Raw genomic sequence first — 17,584 nt, forward strand, 5'->3', positions numbered from 1 at the left:
TAGTTTACCATCTCTTCTCTTGACAGAAATCCTTCTGTCTGTATCAAATGCTCTTCCTTCTGTCCTTGGTACTTTTATTTTGAAGAATGGTGACAGATTATGAAGTTTTAGTGAATGAATACCAAATGTACATACAATTATCAGGCCCATCAAATATAAGATATTGGGTAATAACTTCTTCTTTGAGCTATCTTGTTTTCAATATCTTCCTCCACCCATTCAAAAGCAAATGAAACAAAGGGTTGTTTGCAAGGAAAGAATGTTCATCATCAATCAGGCTTGTTCTCTAGTGCCAGCTTTGATGAGTTGCTGAAGATTATTGTACAACAACGTGGATGAATTTGAAGAAGCAAAAGGGTTGTTTAAGCACTAAACTGCCAAGTAGATAGTAAAGACCGGCCAGCTACCTTTCTTGAACACTTTGTTTGCATCAAGAATAGGAGTGGACCAGTGGGAGCCATTGCGCAAAAAACCAAATTTAGTCAAGCAAAGTTCAATTATAAGGATCCCTTGATCTCTGCTTCCTGTGGCAGGTACTACAATGTTGAGTTCTTGAATCTGGAATTTAGTCTTCCATTTCATAATTACATAATTGAATCATTAATGTATTATTTTATAGCCTATATTTTAAGATCACCTGTTTGTTTTTTGTTAAATACTTGAACTAAAAATTCTCTGGGTTTTCCGCATTGCAGGTTCAATGTTCAATAGAGAAGATGTCGAAGACTGTAACTATAGTTGGAGGTGCTATGGGGGCACTTGCATTTCTGGCAATGGTAATTGGATTCATTTGGTTCTGCAAGTCACAAAATAAGAACTTTTCGAATAGAAACTCTGATACAGGTTCCTCAGATCCTTCTGCACGAGGTAAGGTTTCATTTTTTTCTAGCAATTCATGCTTCACTTCTTTAATCACTACATTCCTTCCTGCTCCAACATCGCAGCCGAGTGGAATAGAGGAGTTGGGCCAAGTTCTGCAGCTGGATTTTCTTTATTCGGAACTCAGGGAAGAAGGTTCACATTGGAGGAGTTGGAGCAGGCTACCAAACAATTCAATGCAGGTAATCTCATTGGACATGGGAGTTTTGGTTCAGTGTATAAAGTTTTGCTTCGTGACACTGTAGTAGCTATTAAAAGACGTCAAGGAGCTCCCCAGCAGGAGTTTGTTGCGGAGGTATAATCAAAGTCCCATGAAATGTCAAGCATTAGAATTTTGTTCTTACTTCTAAGCCAACAGTAAATGGATGAAGTATGGATCATCAGCTTAACATTTTACATTTTAACAGCTCGAAACTTGTAGGATTCAGACAGAAAGTTAACATCTATGTATGTACAACAGGCAATTTATTTGTCAGAGATTCAACACCGTAATTTAGTTACTCTTCAAGGCTACTGCCAGGAAAGTGGATCACAGATGTTGGTCTATGAATATTTACCAAACGGCAGCATGTGCAATCACCTATATGGTAATGACTCATTAACAACATTAGTTTTTTTTTTTTATGATCATCAATGAAACGCATCTTGTCCATCAATTCTTTGGCAGATTCTAGAATGGAGTCATCAACTAGATTAGAGTTCAAGCAGAGGCTATCCATAGCACTGGGGGCGGCCAAAGGTGAATCCAACAGATTTATCTGGTGAGGAAATGCTAGACTAACTCAAGAAGGTTTCAAAAATAAAGGGAAATTATGTTTATCCTGTGCAGGTTTATGTCATTTGCATGGCCTGAAACCTCCATTAGTACACAGGAATTTCAAAACAGCCAATGTCTTGGTTGATGAGAACTTCATAGCTAAGGTCGCCGATGCTGGGGTCTGGAACCTACTTCAAAGGATTGAGGAAGGAGGTCCATCTTGCACGGCTAGTGTCACTGTTTTTCAAGATCCAGAGTATGAATCGATTTCTCTTAAAACTTGCATTACTTTTTTTTTTTGGTGGCAGAATAGAATAGCCTTGACCATTTACTCAGTTAATCATGTTAATCAATGTCAGGGCAGAAGCATCAGGGACCTTCACTGAAATGAGTGATGTTTACAGCTTCGGGGTATTTCTTTTGGAGCTCATAACTGGACAGGAGGCTGTGCATATGGATTCCTTGGTATCCAACGAAAGTTTAATAGAATGGGTATGCTGTAGTTAACCTGCTGTTTAACTATGGACACCAGGAAGTTACGTAATTATGATGCTCCATGGATTTCTTTTGATGTTTTTCTTCATCAAGTTACAAGCTAAATCTTAATCTTTCAGGTTCATGAATCCGAAAGGGTTGTTTGCTTGTAGCAGAAATGTGCTCTTTTCTGTCAATACTCACATTTTTTTGCTTACTCTCCCTTCTGCAGACCTATCACCTCACATGCAAAAATCAGTGATAGAGACCAATTAATAATTAAAGTCTATTTCTTTTTTGTAACTTTTTTGAAGGTACGATCACGGTTGAGTTCAGACAATTTTGTGGACCATCGACTGGTTGGAAGCTTCACCATGGAAGGAATCAGGGACATGATCAGGCTGACATTACAATGCATGACTTTTCCAGCAAAATGCAGGCCCAGAATGGACAAAGTTGTGCTTCTGCTTGAACAGATTCATGAGAAAGAGATGGCACTGACAACAGTGATGGGTGAAGGTACTGCTACAATTACTCTAGGCAGTGAGCTGTTTGCTTCTTCAAAATAGAGAGATTCCTTGATACATTTGAGCTAAAAGTTAAGCCTAATAAACTCATCAACAAATTTTAGGGCCTTTCTGCCTTATTTGTTTTTGGTGTGGCAGGGGATTCATTCAGGGATTGGGATTCCATTAAAGTACTGAAATGTAACATCTCACCCAAATGGGTGGTCTGGGGTTTAATTATTGGGGACCATGGGATTTATGTCAATATAAATTGTAAATAAAAAGATATGAAATGTAACTATGATTTCAAAAATAAATGATAACATAGGTAGAATGTTTTGACCCCGGAAGAAAATTTTAAATTTCACATCAATTGTGTACTGAAGTGAGATTGAGTATTTAAATATTCATATTATTTTTAACTTTTGAAAATTTTTTTATAAAAGGTAATCGTGAATTTTAATTTAAACACTTCACATTTTAGTGTATATCATGACAGAAAACATGTGAATGTAATTTTAATTAATATATTCTTTAATTCCCTGTAATTCTTAAAACAAACAAGCAAGTTAACAATTTATAGCCAGTGGACCATCTCAGGTCAGAAAGCATGGATATGATAACTATTAATTTTCAGAGAAGCTAATCTCCTTGGGGGTAAACTTTTGGTAGTGACAAGGAAGAGTGGTAGTTGTCTTCACTTTGAAAAGGCTGCACTGCAGCAATGGGTTTTCTGCTGGAAAACAAGTTAATATCAGTGCTTGAATGGCCTTCCCTGTCTCACCATGGTCCATGGCAGACAATTTTCAGTCAAAGCCACTTCACTTTGTACACAGGAAAATGATGATTATGACTTATGACAAAACCCATTTTTTTCCCATGTGTGTAAGCATGGGAGCCATGTGCAGAAATAATTCAGATATGATATAAATGGGTTGCAATAGCATGGCACATGTGATTGAGTGGTGAATTTATTGTAAGCTTACATCAATAGGTTAACCTGAATTCTAGAAAAGGGGAGAGGGGAGGACACAATGAGAGAAAGAAAGATGATATGTTTTCTTTCTCAAAATAGAAAAGCTTTCGTTTTTTATATAATTTATCGTGTTAAAAAATAAATAATTGATATAATTTATATAATTTATTGTGCTCTAATCTTATTATAGAATTTAGAAGTTTGAAATTTTTCTAAATTAAGAAATATGATTTTAGTTGAAAATTAAAAGTATTGCTAAGTTGAAAATTAACGCAGAAGTTTAATTGATGATCTAATCATATGCTTTATTGTTGTAGCTAGGTCGGTCTGGTTCTTAATATTATGTGTCCAAATCAATCGAATTGACCTAGATTTTTAAGACAAAAAATATTAAATAAAGAAAGAAATAAAGAATTTGAAAGTCAAATAATGGGACCCCACTTTGAATGGTCGGCCTTCTGGATTTTCGTATGCCTTGTCGTCGCCATCAAAACTTCTCTCTCTGCTTCCGACGAGGACGAAGGTCTTCTAGGGACATGATTTTACCGAAAGCTAATTCAAATTTTAGGGTTTAGCTTTTATTGAATATGTGACTTCGTGATAAGTAGTGTCATGATTTATTCAAATTTCCACTAATACGTGATTGCTCGTGAAAGATGTTACAGTCGAGATAAAATCGAATTAAAGAAGATTTTTTTTTGATTTATAAAAGAATTAGTGTAATTAGAATGTAATAAAATATTACGAATGTCAAAAGAAAAGTCTTATTTATTGTATAAATAAATTTTTTAATTAGTAAATATATTTTTTAATTTAAAATATTAATTTATGATAAATAATATTATAATTTATTTAAATTTTTATAAATATATGATAGTTTGTGATAGATATCATAATGGAGAAAATATCAAATTAAGGTGGATCTGTTTCTATTTGTAAAAGCATTATGATAAAATGAAACAAATCATTTATATATTTTTTAGTTAATAGTTATAATTTTTGAATTAAAAATGTGAATTTGTGAAAATTATTTATATTTATATATATATTTTAAAAATTATAATAAAAAAGAAAAATCTATTCACTGTTGAAGATGCTAAATAAAAGCAAAGGGAATCTAAGAGTAAATTGTTTCAAATCAAAACTATTTTCTTATTTTTCCTTTTTGTGGATAAATCACAATTATTTTCGAATAATCATGACTCTTGAATTTATTCAAAGTTGGCTCTTACTAAGAGCGTCGAAGAAACGCAATGACAAGTGGACTTCAATTTAAATAAATAAATATATAATTTTAATATATAAAATGTTAAATATGAACCATAACGTCTATTCTTTTAAATAATTTTGATAATATTTTAAGGAAAATTAATTAATTGAGGTAAGAATAATATTTTCCCAATTTTTATTTTTATTTTTATTTAGAACTTAAAAAATGGTATGTCCAAATGAAAAAAAAAAAAAAGGGAAAAAGGGCAACTAAAATTAGGTTTGTCCAGAAAAGAAAATACGAAAGGAAAAGGGAAGAATAAAAGGAGGAAGAGCAGACCAAGATTTTGGTCTTAACAAGTCTTGAAGCCTACAGTCACCGTCACCGTCACCTTCGCCTTAGGGTTTGAAAATTTTCTCTCCCATTTTCCAGGTTATTCCCTTTGTTTTCTTCCTCTCCAAACATTTCCTTCACTTTAATTTTAACGTTTTTTTTAATTTTAATTTTCTGTATCTACTAAACACTGATTATCTCTTGAGTGTCACTGGTAAATCTACTTCCCCTTTGTTGATTTTCTTTTTCTTCAATTTGTTTTTTTGATTTGATCTTTTTTTTTTCTTTTTTTTAATAAATTTTGTTGGTTTTTGTTTGGATGAATATGCCATAATCAGTAAACAGCTGTTTCTTTGAATTGATTTGATCCGTTTGAACTAAGTGTAAAGGCGAGAAATTTACATTGAATTGTGCTATCGGATTTTATTTGGATTATTTTAAGCTTTACAAGAAGTTTTGATTTTTTCTTGAAAATTTTGTTCATTTAGTTGACATCATTACTGTAATTGTGAAGACAGTCTAATTTCGTTATTGTTTTATTCGTTTGTAGCATTGGAGCAGTGGTATCCTTCATTTATATTCATAACCTTGTTGTAGGCTAGTTTTATGTCATAAATCGAAAATTTTTATGTGTTTCTAGCATTTGAACTATGAAAGTTGTCACTTTTGTGAGAGCTAGCTTAAGAATATTAGTGAAATTGGATGCATAGATTGAACAAATTTATGCACTTTCCTGCATTTGAGCTATCAATGTTGTCAAATTTTCTTACATGTATCCTGTTTAATAATTTGTATATTCTTTAAATAGGTTTTTGATATATAAAATAAGGGCAGATGGTTTTTTGATTGACGTCTGATCCTGGAGGTATAGTATACTCTTTGGGAATCAGTGGCGCATAGATATTGTTGATTGATAGATATGGGGTGGTTTAGAGCTGGTTCTAGTATGGCAAAGCTTGCTATCAGGAGGACTTTGTCTCAGGGTGGATCATATGCTGCAAGATCACGTATTGTTCCGTCACAGAATCGATATTTTCATACCACTGTCTTTAAATCTAAGGCACAGTCTGCACCTGTTCCTCGCCCTGTGCCACTTTCTAAGCTAACTGACAGTTTCTTAGATGGAACCAGTAGTGTGTACTTAGAGGAGCTTCAAAGGGCCTGGGAAGTTGACCCAGATAGTGTTGATGAGTCATGGGACAATTTTTTCAGGAATTTTGTGGGTCAGGCTGCCACATCCCCTGGAATTTCAGGCCAGACAATTCAGGAGAGTATGCGACTGTTATTGCTTGTGAGGGCTTACCAGGTTAATGGTCACATGAAAGCAAAGTTGGATCCCTTGGATTTAGAGGAACGAGAAATCCCTGATGATTTGGATCCAGCTCTTTATGGTTTTACTGAAGCTGATCTTGATAGAGAATTCTTTTTAGGTGTGTGGAGGATGTCTGGATTTTTATCAGAAAACCGACCAGTGCAAACACTGAGGTCAATTTTGACTAGGCTTGAACAGGCTTACTGTGGAAGAATTGGGTTTGAGTACATGCACATTGCTGACCGTGAGAAGTGTAACTGGTTAAGAGACAAGATTGAAACCCCAACTCCGATGCAGTACAATCGTCAGCGTCGTGAAGTCATTCTTGACAGGCTTATATGGAGTACGCAGTTTGAGAATTTCTTGGCCACTAAGTGGACAACAGCTAAAAGGTTTGGGCTGGAAGGAGGTGAGACTTTGATTCCGGGAATGAAAGAGATGTTTGACAGGGCTGCAGACCTTGGAGTTGAGAGCATAGTGATTGGAATGCCTCATAGAGGAAGATTGAATGTGCTAGGTAATGTTGTTCGAAAGCCACTTCGTCAAATATTTAGTGAGTTCAGTGGTGGTACAAAGCCTGTGGATGAAGTAGGGCTTTACACAGGAACTGGTGATGTCAAATATCACTTGGGAACTTCTTATGATCGACCTACAAGAGGTGGAAAGAGAATCCATTTGTCTTTAGTTGCAAACCCCAGTCACTTGGAAGCTGTGGACCCAGTTGTTGTTGGAAAAACTAGAGCAAAGCAGTATTATTCCAATGATGTGGACAGGACCAAGAACATGGCTATTTTGATTCATGGAGATGGTAGCTTTGCTGGACAGGGTGTAGTTTATGAAACTCTTCATCTTAGTGCCCTTCCCAACTACACAACTGGTGGGACTATACATATTGTAGTGAACAACCAAGTGGCCTTTACAACTGATCCAAGGGCGGGCAGATCTTCACAGTATTGTACTGATGTTGCCAAGGCCTTGAATGCTCCCATTTTTCATGTAAATGGAGATGATGTGGAGGCAGTTGTCCATGCTTGTGAGCTTGCAGCAGAATGGCGCCAAACCTTCCATTCAGATGTGGTGGTTGATTTGGTCTGTTATCGTAGATTTGGTCATAATGAGATCGATGAGCCATCATTTACACAGCCAAAAATGTATAAGGTCCGCCAGCCTAGTTATCTGTTTGGTTATGTATTTTTCTTTTACATATGTTGTAGTTGTTCCTGTATATATTATGGTCTTGCATGCTTCTGAGAAGTGAACAAAACTTCTAACATTTAGGTTCTTTTTGCTTCTAACAGATCATTCGGAATCACCCCTCAGCTCTTCAGATCTACCAAAACAAATTGTTAGAGTCTGGGCAGGTGATGGAGGAAGATATTGGTCGGATAAGTGAGAAGGTCAGTAAAATTCTTAATGAAGAATTTTTGGCCAGCAAAGATTATGTTCCAAAAAGAAGGGACTGGCTGTCTGCTTATTGGACAGGATTCAAGTCACCAGAACAAATTTCACGTGTCAGAAATACTGGGTTGGTTGGCTTTTTTGTCAATTTCAACTTTCATTTGGGGTAGCTGTGATCTGTACTCACTGATGAAACTTTTACATTATGCAGGGTAAAGCCTGAGATATTGAAGAATGTTGGCAAAGCAATCACAACCCTTCCAGATAATTTTAAGCCTCATAGAGCAGTAAAGAAGGTTTATGACCAACGTGCACAGATGATTGAGACAGGGGAGGGTCTTGACTGGGCTATGGGGGAAGCACTTGCGTTTGCTACCTTGTTGGTGGAAGGTAACCATGTTAGGTTGAGTGGTCAGGATGTTGAAAGGGGTACATTCAGTCATCGGCATTCTGTGCTACATGATCAGGAAACTGGGGAGCAGCATTGCCCTCTGGACCATGTTATCATCAACCAAAATGAGGAGATGTTTACTGTCAGCAATAGGTAAACGTTTATGTGTTGAGCTTTTTGTCTTAGTAAAAAACGGACCTTATTTGTAGAACTCTTGTTATTTTAAGGTTAATTTGGAGTCTATTTATATGTGTTTGCGAAAGAAGTCTTGTCATCTGAGCAAACGTAGCAAATAAGATATTTATTGTGTTCTGCTTTGTGGCATAACATATTGAACACTGATAAACTTGGCTGCACCTCATACTTGGAATGGGCCTTTGATATGGTTCACCATATGCAATGACTTGTACAGATTCACAGTTTATATCTTTCACTTGTAACTTGATAGTTTTCTGCTTTACAGACGATCTCCTTGCTCCTTGTGGAAAGTTATGTCCCTGCCTTAGAATTGTTAGACTGTGCTTGATAATTTTGTGTAGTTTTTAGTCTTCTGTTCTTTCTGTTAATTTTGGATTCCTTTCTGAGCAATATGTGTCCTTGACTGCAGTTCTCTTTCAGAGTTTGGTGTGCTTGGATTCGAATTGGGTTACTCAATGGAAAATCCAAATTCCTTGGTCATGTGGGAAGCACAATTTGGTGACTTTGCTAATGGGGCGCAAGTGATCTTTGATCAGTTTCTGAGTAGTGGGGAGTCAAAGTGGCTGCGTCAAACTGGTCTGGTTGTGATGCTTCCTCATGGTTATGATGGCCAAGGTCCTGAACATTCGAGTGCACGACTAGAGCGTTATCTTCAGGTATTTCCCATGAAAGGACATTCATTGTTCTTTACATCCTGATTTAGCTTCATTCTTGTTGTATTTGCATTCTGGCTATGCTCCCTCTATACATCAAAAAAAGAAAAAAACATCTTGGACTTAATTGCGCATTGATAGTACATTGTTATAATTTGACAGATGAGCGATGACAATCCTTTTGTGATACCTGAAATGGATCCAACTCTTCGTAAGCAAATTCAGGAGTGCAACTGGCAGGTGGTTAATGTTACAACACCTGCTAATTATTTCCATGTATTGCGGCGTCAGGTAAGTGCAACTGATGGTTATTAATGATGCTTGAGCTTTGAGGCTAGTCTTGCTGTTTCCTTTTCTTATTGTTTCCCTTCTCCTCTCTCAGATACACAGGGAATTCCGTAAGCCTCTTATTGTGATGTCCCCTAAAAACTTGCTTCGTCACAAGGACTGCAAATCAAATCTTTCTGAGTTTGATGACGTCCAAGGGCACCCTGGTTTTGATAAACAAGGAACCAGATTTAAGCGCCTCATAAAGGATCAGAATATGCACTCTGACCTTGAGGAGGGTATCAGACGCTTGGTACTTTGTTCTGGAAAGGTGTGCTATGCCCTTGGTTACTCCTTGTTTTCCTCTTTTATCACTTGTAAAAGCAATTTAATTCTGGAATTTTATCTGGTAGACTGAACCGGACAACTAAGAAATTATAAGTTATCTTGTTGGGCTTCAAGCTTAGTTTTCTGAGCCAACAAGGAGCAATTCTTTTTTTGTGCTGGATCTTTTTGGTGGGTTTAATATTTGTGTTGTTTTTTATTTAATAATTCCATGTTCTATCTGCTTTCAGGTTTACTATGAGCTTGATGATGAGAGAAAGAAGAACAATGCTACAGATGTTGCTATATGTCGTGTGGAGCAGCTTTGCCCGGTCCCTTATGACCTCATCCAGCGAGAGCTTAAGCGATATCCAAGTATGTAATCCAAACTCAGACTGGAACTTGTTCTTTAGCACTCATGGAAACTAAAATCAGAATTGAAGCATTTTGTAATTTTTTTTCTTGGCTGGAAATATTTTGAGAGTACACTAGGGTAATATTTGCTGATAAAAAGGCTGCTGCTGAATAAATTGCAATGGGTTTTCTACTTTTATTTATTTTGGAGCCTCGTCTCTTCGTCTTTACTTTTATAGAGAAACTGGATGTGCCTGCTGTGGGGCTTTATGCACTGTTAGGTTTAGTAAATTTTCATGTATTTGAGCCTTTTTTTCTTATATTGAGTCATGATTTCTGATTTTTCTTTTGGGTTCTTTCATTAGACGCGGAGATTGTTTGGTGCCAAGAAGAACCAATGAACATGGGTGCATTCAGTTACATTGCACCTCGTCTCGCCACTTCAATGCAAGCACTGGGTAGAGGAACCTTTGAGGATATCAAGTACATCGGTCGTGCTCCATCTGCTTCCACTGCCACTGGTTTCTATGTAGTTCATGTGAAGGAACAAACTGAGCTTGTGCAAAAGGCCATTCAACCTGAACCAATCAAGTTCCATGTCTCTGTCTGAAAAATCAAACTTGAAACAGTATAGCATTATACAATTTTCTTAATAACGTCTGGTGCAGAGCTTGGAACCCTTTGTTAGGGTTGTTATGTTGATGCTTGCCATTTTTTCCTATTCCTTGTCTGCCAAGGCACCATTGTTACTATACGCAAGGTGAACCGACTGTCAAAATATCTGAGATAATCGATGCATAACTTTCATTGTACTATTTTTTGGTTTATGAACTGTCTTGCTCTTCACAAGACTTTTTTGCATACTTTTAAGGCAAAACGATGCAGCTTCGGGGGGCAACTGTCAGAGAAATTGAGGGTTGGGTTTCATATTTCCTGGAAAATAGAGAAAAAATATCTATGGATCAAAGCTATAACTTTTGCCTCTTGTTTATCTTTGTAATGGTAAAGGAAAGAGTTACAAGATAGTTGGCAAAGAATCAGTCAGATACGGGGAAAGGATTTGAAGGAAAATGTCATGAGAAACAACGAGCAAATAGCATTGGAAAGAAGCCTTATCTTCCCCAACCCTTATCCATATATCGTTTCAACGAACGAGATCAATGGAATTTATGAAATCTAATGTTTGTGTCAAAAGGAAAGTAAAAGTAGTAAAAAGAAAGTAAAAAAATTTTCCTTTGGAATAGAAGAATGTTATTAAATATCGGTTTATATTTAATGCATTGACAACCTATAAAATTTTTTATAATTGAAAACATTTCATGTGTTATGATTGAGAATTTGTATGAAATGTGTTTTCAGTGTCTACCCGTTTTAATTTACAAAAACTGTTTACGAATAATATTGAAGGGATGTAAATTTGACTACCAAAATTATTCATAATAAGGTACCTAAGACTCTAAATTGTCTCCACTTAAAATGGAAAATGCACCACTTGGCTACCAAGCCCATAGTTATCTCCTTATACTTTGAACCATATATTTCGTGATTTTCTTTTATTTTATTTTTTTGCATGTGCATGTAAAAAAAAAAAAAGAGTTTAACACTCTTAACTCTTTTCACAGTCTATCTTATTCAGTTAATTTTTCTTTTTTTCTTTTAATTTGAGTTTTTTCTGTTATCTCTCTAACTTTCAACCTGGTATGATCAATCTTGCCCAATATTCCTTTCTTTGTTTTTTTTCTCTTTGGTTTAAAATCATTGTAAATCTTTCCCTCGATATTTATTTAACAAAAATTGATGCACACCCATACATGCTTCATGGATAATTTAAGAAGATTTGAACCCTCATCTTCTAGTTTTGAAAGTAAGATGTGAATTTTCACTAAACTATAGATTATGACATAATCAGAGAGTCATATACATTATGCTACATGCATCTTAGTTATGTCATTTCCACCATTCATATCTTTTTTTGATCTTTAGTAGTAGATCACATATATAATAGTTTTAGAGATTTTTATTTTTTTTTTCTCCTTCTGTGACCTTGATAGACTTGATTTTTTGTTTTTGATTTGTTCAGATATGTTCATGATTGAGGATTAAGCCTTGGAAGTACAATCTTGTGTGTCTGCTGGCAATTCTTTTGGATAGCTTGTGTCATAAGCAATGGCTTGGTTTAGAGCAAGTTCTTGTCTGGGAAATCTAGCCATTAGAAGAAGTCTTTCTCAGGGTGGATCATATGCAGTGAGAGCAAGAAACCTTCCTTCACAGAATCGATGTTTTCATTCCACTATCTTCAAAAGAAAGGAGCAAGCCTCACCTGTTCCGAGAGCTGTGCCTCTTTCCAGGCTAGCTGATAGCTTTCTTGATGGAACAAGCAGTGTGTACTTAGAAGAACTTCAAAGAGCTTGGGAAGCTGATCCAAACAGTGTTGACGAATCCTGGGATAATTTCTTCAGGAATTTTGTTGGACAGGCATCAGGGTCGCCTGGAGTTTCAGACCAAACCATACATGAGAGCATGCGTTTGCTGTTGCTTGTAAGGTCTTACCAAGTTAATGGTCACCTGAAAGCAAATTTAGATCCCTTGTGCTTGGAGGAAAGGGAAATTCCTGATGAATTAGACCCTGCATTTTATGGTTTCACGGAAACTGATCTTGACAGGGAATTCTTCATAGGTGTATGGAGCATGTCAGGATTTTTATCTGAAAATCGTCCGGTACAGACTCTCAGGTCCATATTGACCCGTCTTGAGCAAGCATATTGTGGGAGCATTGGCTATGAGTATATGCATATTGAGGACCGTGAGAAATGTAACTGGTTAAGAGAAAAGATTGAAACTCCGATACCAATGCAGTACAATAAGGATCGCCGTGTTGTCATTCTTGATAGGCTTATATGGAGTACACAGTTTGAGAATTTCTTGGCCACAAAGATGAAAACAGCTAAGAGATTTGGACTTGAAGGTGGAGAGACTTTGATTCCTGGTATGAAGGAGATGTTTGACAGAGCTGCCGATATGGGGGTTGAGAATATAGTTGTTGGCATGCCTCATAGAGGCAGATTAAACGTTTTGGGTAATGTTTTTAGAAAACCGCTACGTCAGATATTCAGTGAGTTTGACAAGAACTCAAAGTTGGAAGATGAAACCGGGCTTTACACAGGAACCGGTGATGTTAAGTATCACTTGGGAACTTCTTATGATCGCCCAACTAGGGGTGGGAAGAGATTTCATCTGTCTTTGGTTGCAAATCCAAGTCATTTGGAAGCTGTAGACCCTGTTGTTATTGGAAAAACTAGAGCAAAGCAATATTTTTCCAATGATTTGGACAGGACTAGGAACATGGCTGTACTGATTCATGGGGACGGTAGCTTTGCTGGACAAGGGGTGGTGTATGAAACTCTGCATCTTAGTGCATTACCAAACTACACTACGGGTGGGACTATACACATTGTAGTGAATAATCAAGTAGCCTTTACAACTGATCCAAGGTCCGGAAGATCTTCACAATATTGTACTGATGTTGCCAAGGCCTTAAATGCTCCCATTTTTCATGTTAATGGTGACAATATAGAGGCAGTTGTTCATGTATGTGAGCTTGCAGCACAATGGCGACAGACATTCCATTCAGATGTTGTAGTTGATATAGTGTGTTATCGACGATTCGGGCATAATGAGATTGATGAGCCATTTTTCACACAGCCTAAAATGTACAAGGTTAGTCTTTTAATATCCTGTTTCTCACTTTTTGTTTTCTCATGTCAAAATTTTATCTTCTTCGTAATCTAGGCCTGGGTGCTAACAGGTCATTCAAAAGCATCCCTCATCTCTTGAAATTTACAAAAACAAGCTTCTAGAATCTGGGGAGGTGACACAGGAAGATATTGATAGGACACAAAAAAAGGTTGAGTCCATTCTCAGTGAAGAATTCTTAAATAGTAAAGATTATGTTCAGCAGAGAAGGGACTGGCTTTCAACTAATTGGGAAGGGTTCAAGTCACCTGAGCAGCTTTCACGTATCAGAAACACTGGGTTGGCACATCTATTATCAATCTTGTTCTTGGTTACTGACCACCACGATTTTGTGCTTAAATTTCCTTGCTGTTAACAGGGTAAACCCGGATATACTAAAGAAAGTTGGCAGAGCAATTACAGTTCTTCCAGAAGATTTCAAGCCCCATAGAGCAGTAAAGAAGGTATATGAAGATCGTGCACGGATGATTGAAACAGGGGAGGGCCTTGACTGGGCAATGGGGGAGGCACTTGCTTTTGCAACATTGCTGGTGGAAGGTAACCATGTTAGACTCAGTGGCCAGGATGTTGAAAGAGGTACATTTAGTCATCGGCATGCTATGGTTCATCATCAGGAAACAGGAGATAAATATTGTCCTTTAGACCATGTCATGGAGAACCAGAATGAAGAGATGTTTACCGTAAGTAACAGGTAGAAGTTTGTTAACCTTTTTATGTCCCGTCACCATAAACTAGACTCTATCAACAGTGACGTCTTGCCACTATGTTTTATGCTCTCATATTTTGTTTTAACATATTAACTATTTATTTATATTTCAGCTTGAGCTATTCTTTCGGTTTTTCCAAACTTCAACTTCTATCTTCCTTAAGCCACCTTTTATCTATTTAAGCATATATATTACTTTGTAGGGTCTTTAGCCAAAATGGGGAAAAATGGAAAGTAATTCTTTAATGTAAGCCTTTTAAGTGCAAGCAAGTATAAGCTCTATGATCTCCATCAAATATTAACAGGGAATCTTTTGCAAACCTCTAAATGTAATTTGTCTGGATGCTTTCTAAGATGCATCAAGGTATCTCTCAGATTGTGTGCATCTCAGATACAAATGCAAGTCCTGCATCCTTCTTGTCTTAGGATGCAGCTTTGGAATAAATGCTGCTCGTAGAGGAGGTTTAAAGGATAATCTCCCATTTTTTAAGTACTGCATTGAAGTATGCTGCCATCATCCTCTTTTATCAAGTTGGGTTTTAGCTGTTTATAGGTTCTATATTTGTTCTATAATTGAGCAATATATGTCTTGCTGGCAGCTCTCTTTCAGAATTTGGAGTTCTTGGATTTGAACTGGGTTACTCAATGGAAAATCCAGACGCATTGGTACTGTGGGAGGCTCAATTCGGTGATTTTGCTAATGGAGCTCAAGTTATATTTGATCAGTTCCTAAGCAGTGGAGAGTCTAAGTGGCTGCGTCAGACAGGGCTTGTAGTACTTCTTCCTCATGGTTATGATGGCCAAGGTCCTGAACATTCAAGCGCGAGACTGGAGCGTTTCCTACAGGTGCTAACCTATCATATCATGGGATATCTATTAAACTTTTGTGTTTCAGTTGAGCTTTGCTGTTATTTTTGTTATTGCTTTTGATATTACCGCACCATTAGAATCAGAGATGGAGGGTGGATTTTCTTTGGATTCAATCATGTTCATGTTGGGACTATCCTTCTCGGCTTGTTGAACATGAATGATTTCTTTGGTTTGATCATTCATCATTGAAATGTCACACTTCCCACCTTGGAATCCAAAAGAAAAGAGCACAACATCAATTTAAAACCTTTGTCTTTGCCAGCCAATAGCTTGTAAAACCTTAGCATTTTCTCCTAACTTGTGCTTGGAAGAATGTTTTTCTCTGGATAATCTGCCTGGCTAAGAAAAACACTCATTTTTTTTTTCAGTTCTAAAAGATTTCAAGATTAAGATGCTTTATGTTTTAGAATAACTATTCTAAATTAGCTTAGAATTCCAATGACTATGCTTCCTGTGACAATGGCAGATGAGTGGTGAGAACCCTTATGAAATACCTCAAATGGATCCAACACATCGAAACCAAATACAGAAATGCAATTGGCAGGTTGTGAATGCTACCACTCCTGCAAATTACTTTCATGTTTTACGGCGACAGGTGAGTTTAGCACTTCTTCTAGTACTTATATTCAAAAAAAAAAAAAAAAGGAAAGGGAAAAACACTTGCTAGCTCGCTGATATACCGGGCTTCATTTCTAGATACACAGGGAATTCCGTAAGCCTCTAATTGTAATGTCTCCAAAGAACCTGCTTCGGTACAAGTTCTGCAAATCAAATTTATCTGAATTTGATGATATCCAAGGCCATGAAGGCTTTGACAAACAGGGAACCAGATTCAAACGCCTTATAAAAGACCAGAATCACCACTCTGATCTTGAGAAGGGTATCAGGCGCCTGGTTCTTTGTTCTGGAAAGGTATGCTTGTCTTCCCTATCTTATCATGCATTGTGTTGATTAGAGGAGTACCAATTATGTTGTATCTGACCCTCCAAAGACTGTTTTACTTATTTTGATAATGAGTCATTTATGCCTTTTCTTATATTCCAGGTTTATTATGAGCTTGATGAGGAGAGACAAAGGTTGAATGTAAATGATATTGCAATTTGTAGGGTGGAACAGCTTTGTCCATTCCCCTATGATCTCATCCAGCGAGAGCTGAAGCGTTATCCAAGTATGTCCCTCTGAACTTATATGAAGTGTGTGTGTTTTTACTGATCATATGCCAGTTCTTAGCTGCTCAAAAATTGTTCGTTTTATTTTTTGTCATTAATTTGGACCTGTTTTCCTTTTTTGTTTTTTTAAAAAAAGGACCTGAGTGCTACTGATTTCACTACTAATAGCTCTTCACATTGTTGTCTTGATTGTACCAGATGCTGAGATTGTCTGGTGCCAAGAAGAGCCAATGAACATGGGTGCTTACACCTACATTGCACCTCGCCTTTACACTGCCATGATGGGCATTGGTAGGGGATCTGTGGAAGACATCAAATATGTTGGTAGAGCTCCATCTGCTGCCACAGCCACTGGTTTTCTGAAAAAACACCAAAATGAACAGGCTGAGATTCTGAGGCTTGCCATGCAGCCTGAACCAATCAACTGTCCTTATTCGAGCCATTCAAATTAAGCCTGTTGAAAACTATTCCTATAAAAAATAAGGGCCTCATATCAGGTTAGAGTTCAAGATCCGAAAAAGGGGATCTTCTCTTGATTTTCAGAAAGTTTTCTTCTCTTATTCAAAACATGTTCAGCTAGAACCAGTTGTTGTATTTGACATTTCTTGCTCTATTTTTAATTTTTGTCAAGAATCTGAAACTATTGACCTTCAGTGAATTGCTCACTGTAATTAGTCTAAGAAAATTTCCTTCATTTTCTTGTCTGCTGATCCATATCTTCATGACTTTTATCTGATGCTTTTATTTTAGGCTTCCACAAATAAATTATGCAAGTGACTGCAAGGTGATGGGCAGGGTTGATTTGTCAATCATGCTATTGCTTTCACAGCTCAAAGGCTAACAGTCTCTTGCAGTAAAATGTTCTTCTAACTTAAGAGAAGAAGATGAGAATCAGATAATGTTCTGCTATTCTTTTTTTCTCTGATCTTTCCTATTTAAGATTCTTTCTGGCAGAGGGCAAATAAAGATTGTTCAAATTATGTCATACTAACATGAATCAAATCCTAAGGGTAAGGCAAAAACTAAAGAATAATCCCAGATTATCTCATAGACT

General features: G+C 36.8%; 3 protein-coding genes across 3 annotated transcripts; all 3 read left to right on the forward strand.

The window, feature by feature from the left end:
* Positions 1-2,941, forward strand: LOC110425266 (proline-rich receptor-like protein kinase PERK3). Its single transcript, XM_021440132.1, has 8 exons — positions 1-533; positions 696-867; positions 945-1,174; positions 1,340-1,466; positions 1,547-1,618; positions 1,709-1,892; positions 1,996-2,128; positions 2,425-2,941. Exons 2-8 carry the CDS (start codon positions 717-719, stop codon positions 2,677-2,679), a joined length of 1,152 nt encoding a protein of 383 aa, XP_021295807.1. The 5' UTR covers positions 1-533; positions 696-716; the 3' UTR covers positions 2,680-2,941.
* Positions 2,942-5,067: 2,126 nt separating this feature from the next.
* On the forward strand, positions 5,068-10,847 carry LOC110425036 (uncharacterized). The gene is made up of 9 exons (XM_021439806.2): positions 5,068-5,234; positions 5,944-7,605; positions 7,746-7,972; positions 8,057-8,389; positions 8,844-9,090; positions 9,250-9,378; positions 9,470-9,685; positions 9,930-10,053; positions 10,398-10,847. Exons 2-9 carry the CDS (start codon positions 6,055-6,057, stop codon positions 10,640-10,642), a joined length of 3,072 nt encoding a protein of 1,023 aa, XP_021295481.1. The 5' UTR covers positions 5,068-5,234; positions 5,944-6,054; the 3' UTR covers positions 10,643-10,847.
* Positions 10,848-12,198: 1,351 nt separating this feature from the next.
* LOC110425336 (uncharacterized) lies at positions 12,199-17,133 on the forward strand. The gene is made up of 8 exons (XM_021440226.2): positions 12,199-13,749; positions 13,838-14,064; positions 14,144-14,476; positions 15,091-15,337; positions 15,828-15,956; positions 16,058-16,273; positions 16,406-16,529; positions 16,729-17,133. Exons 1-8 carry the CDS (start codon positions 12,199-12,201, stop codon positions 16,980-16,982), a joined length of 3,081 nt encoding a protein of 1,026 aa, XP_021295901.1. The 3' UTR covers positions 16,983-17,133.
* The last annotated feature ends 451 nt before the right edge of the window (positions 17,134-17,584 follow it).

Source organism: Theobroma umbraticum, unplaced genomic scaffold (genome assembly GCF_002168275.2).
Source record: "Theobroma umbraticum cultivar Fairchild unplaced genomic scaffold, ASM216827v3 scaffold_81.0, whole genome shotgun sequence".
NCBI lineage: Eukaryota > Viridiplantae > Streptophyta > Magnoliopsida > Malvales > Malvaceae > Theobroma > Theobroma umbraticum.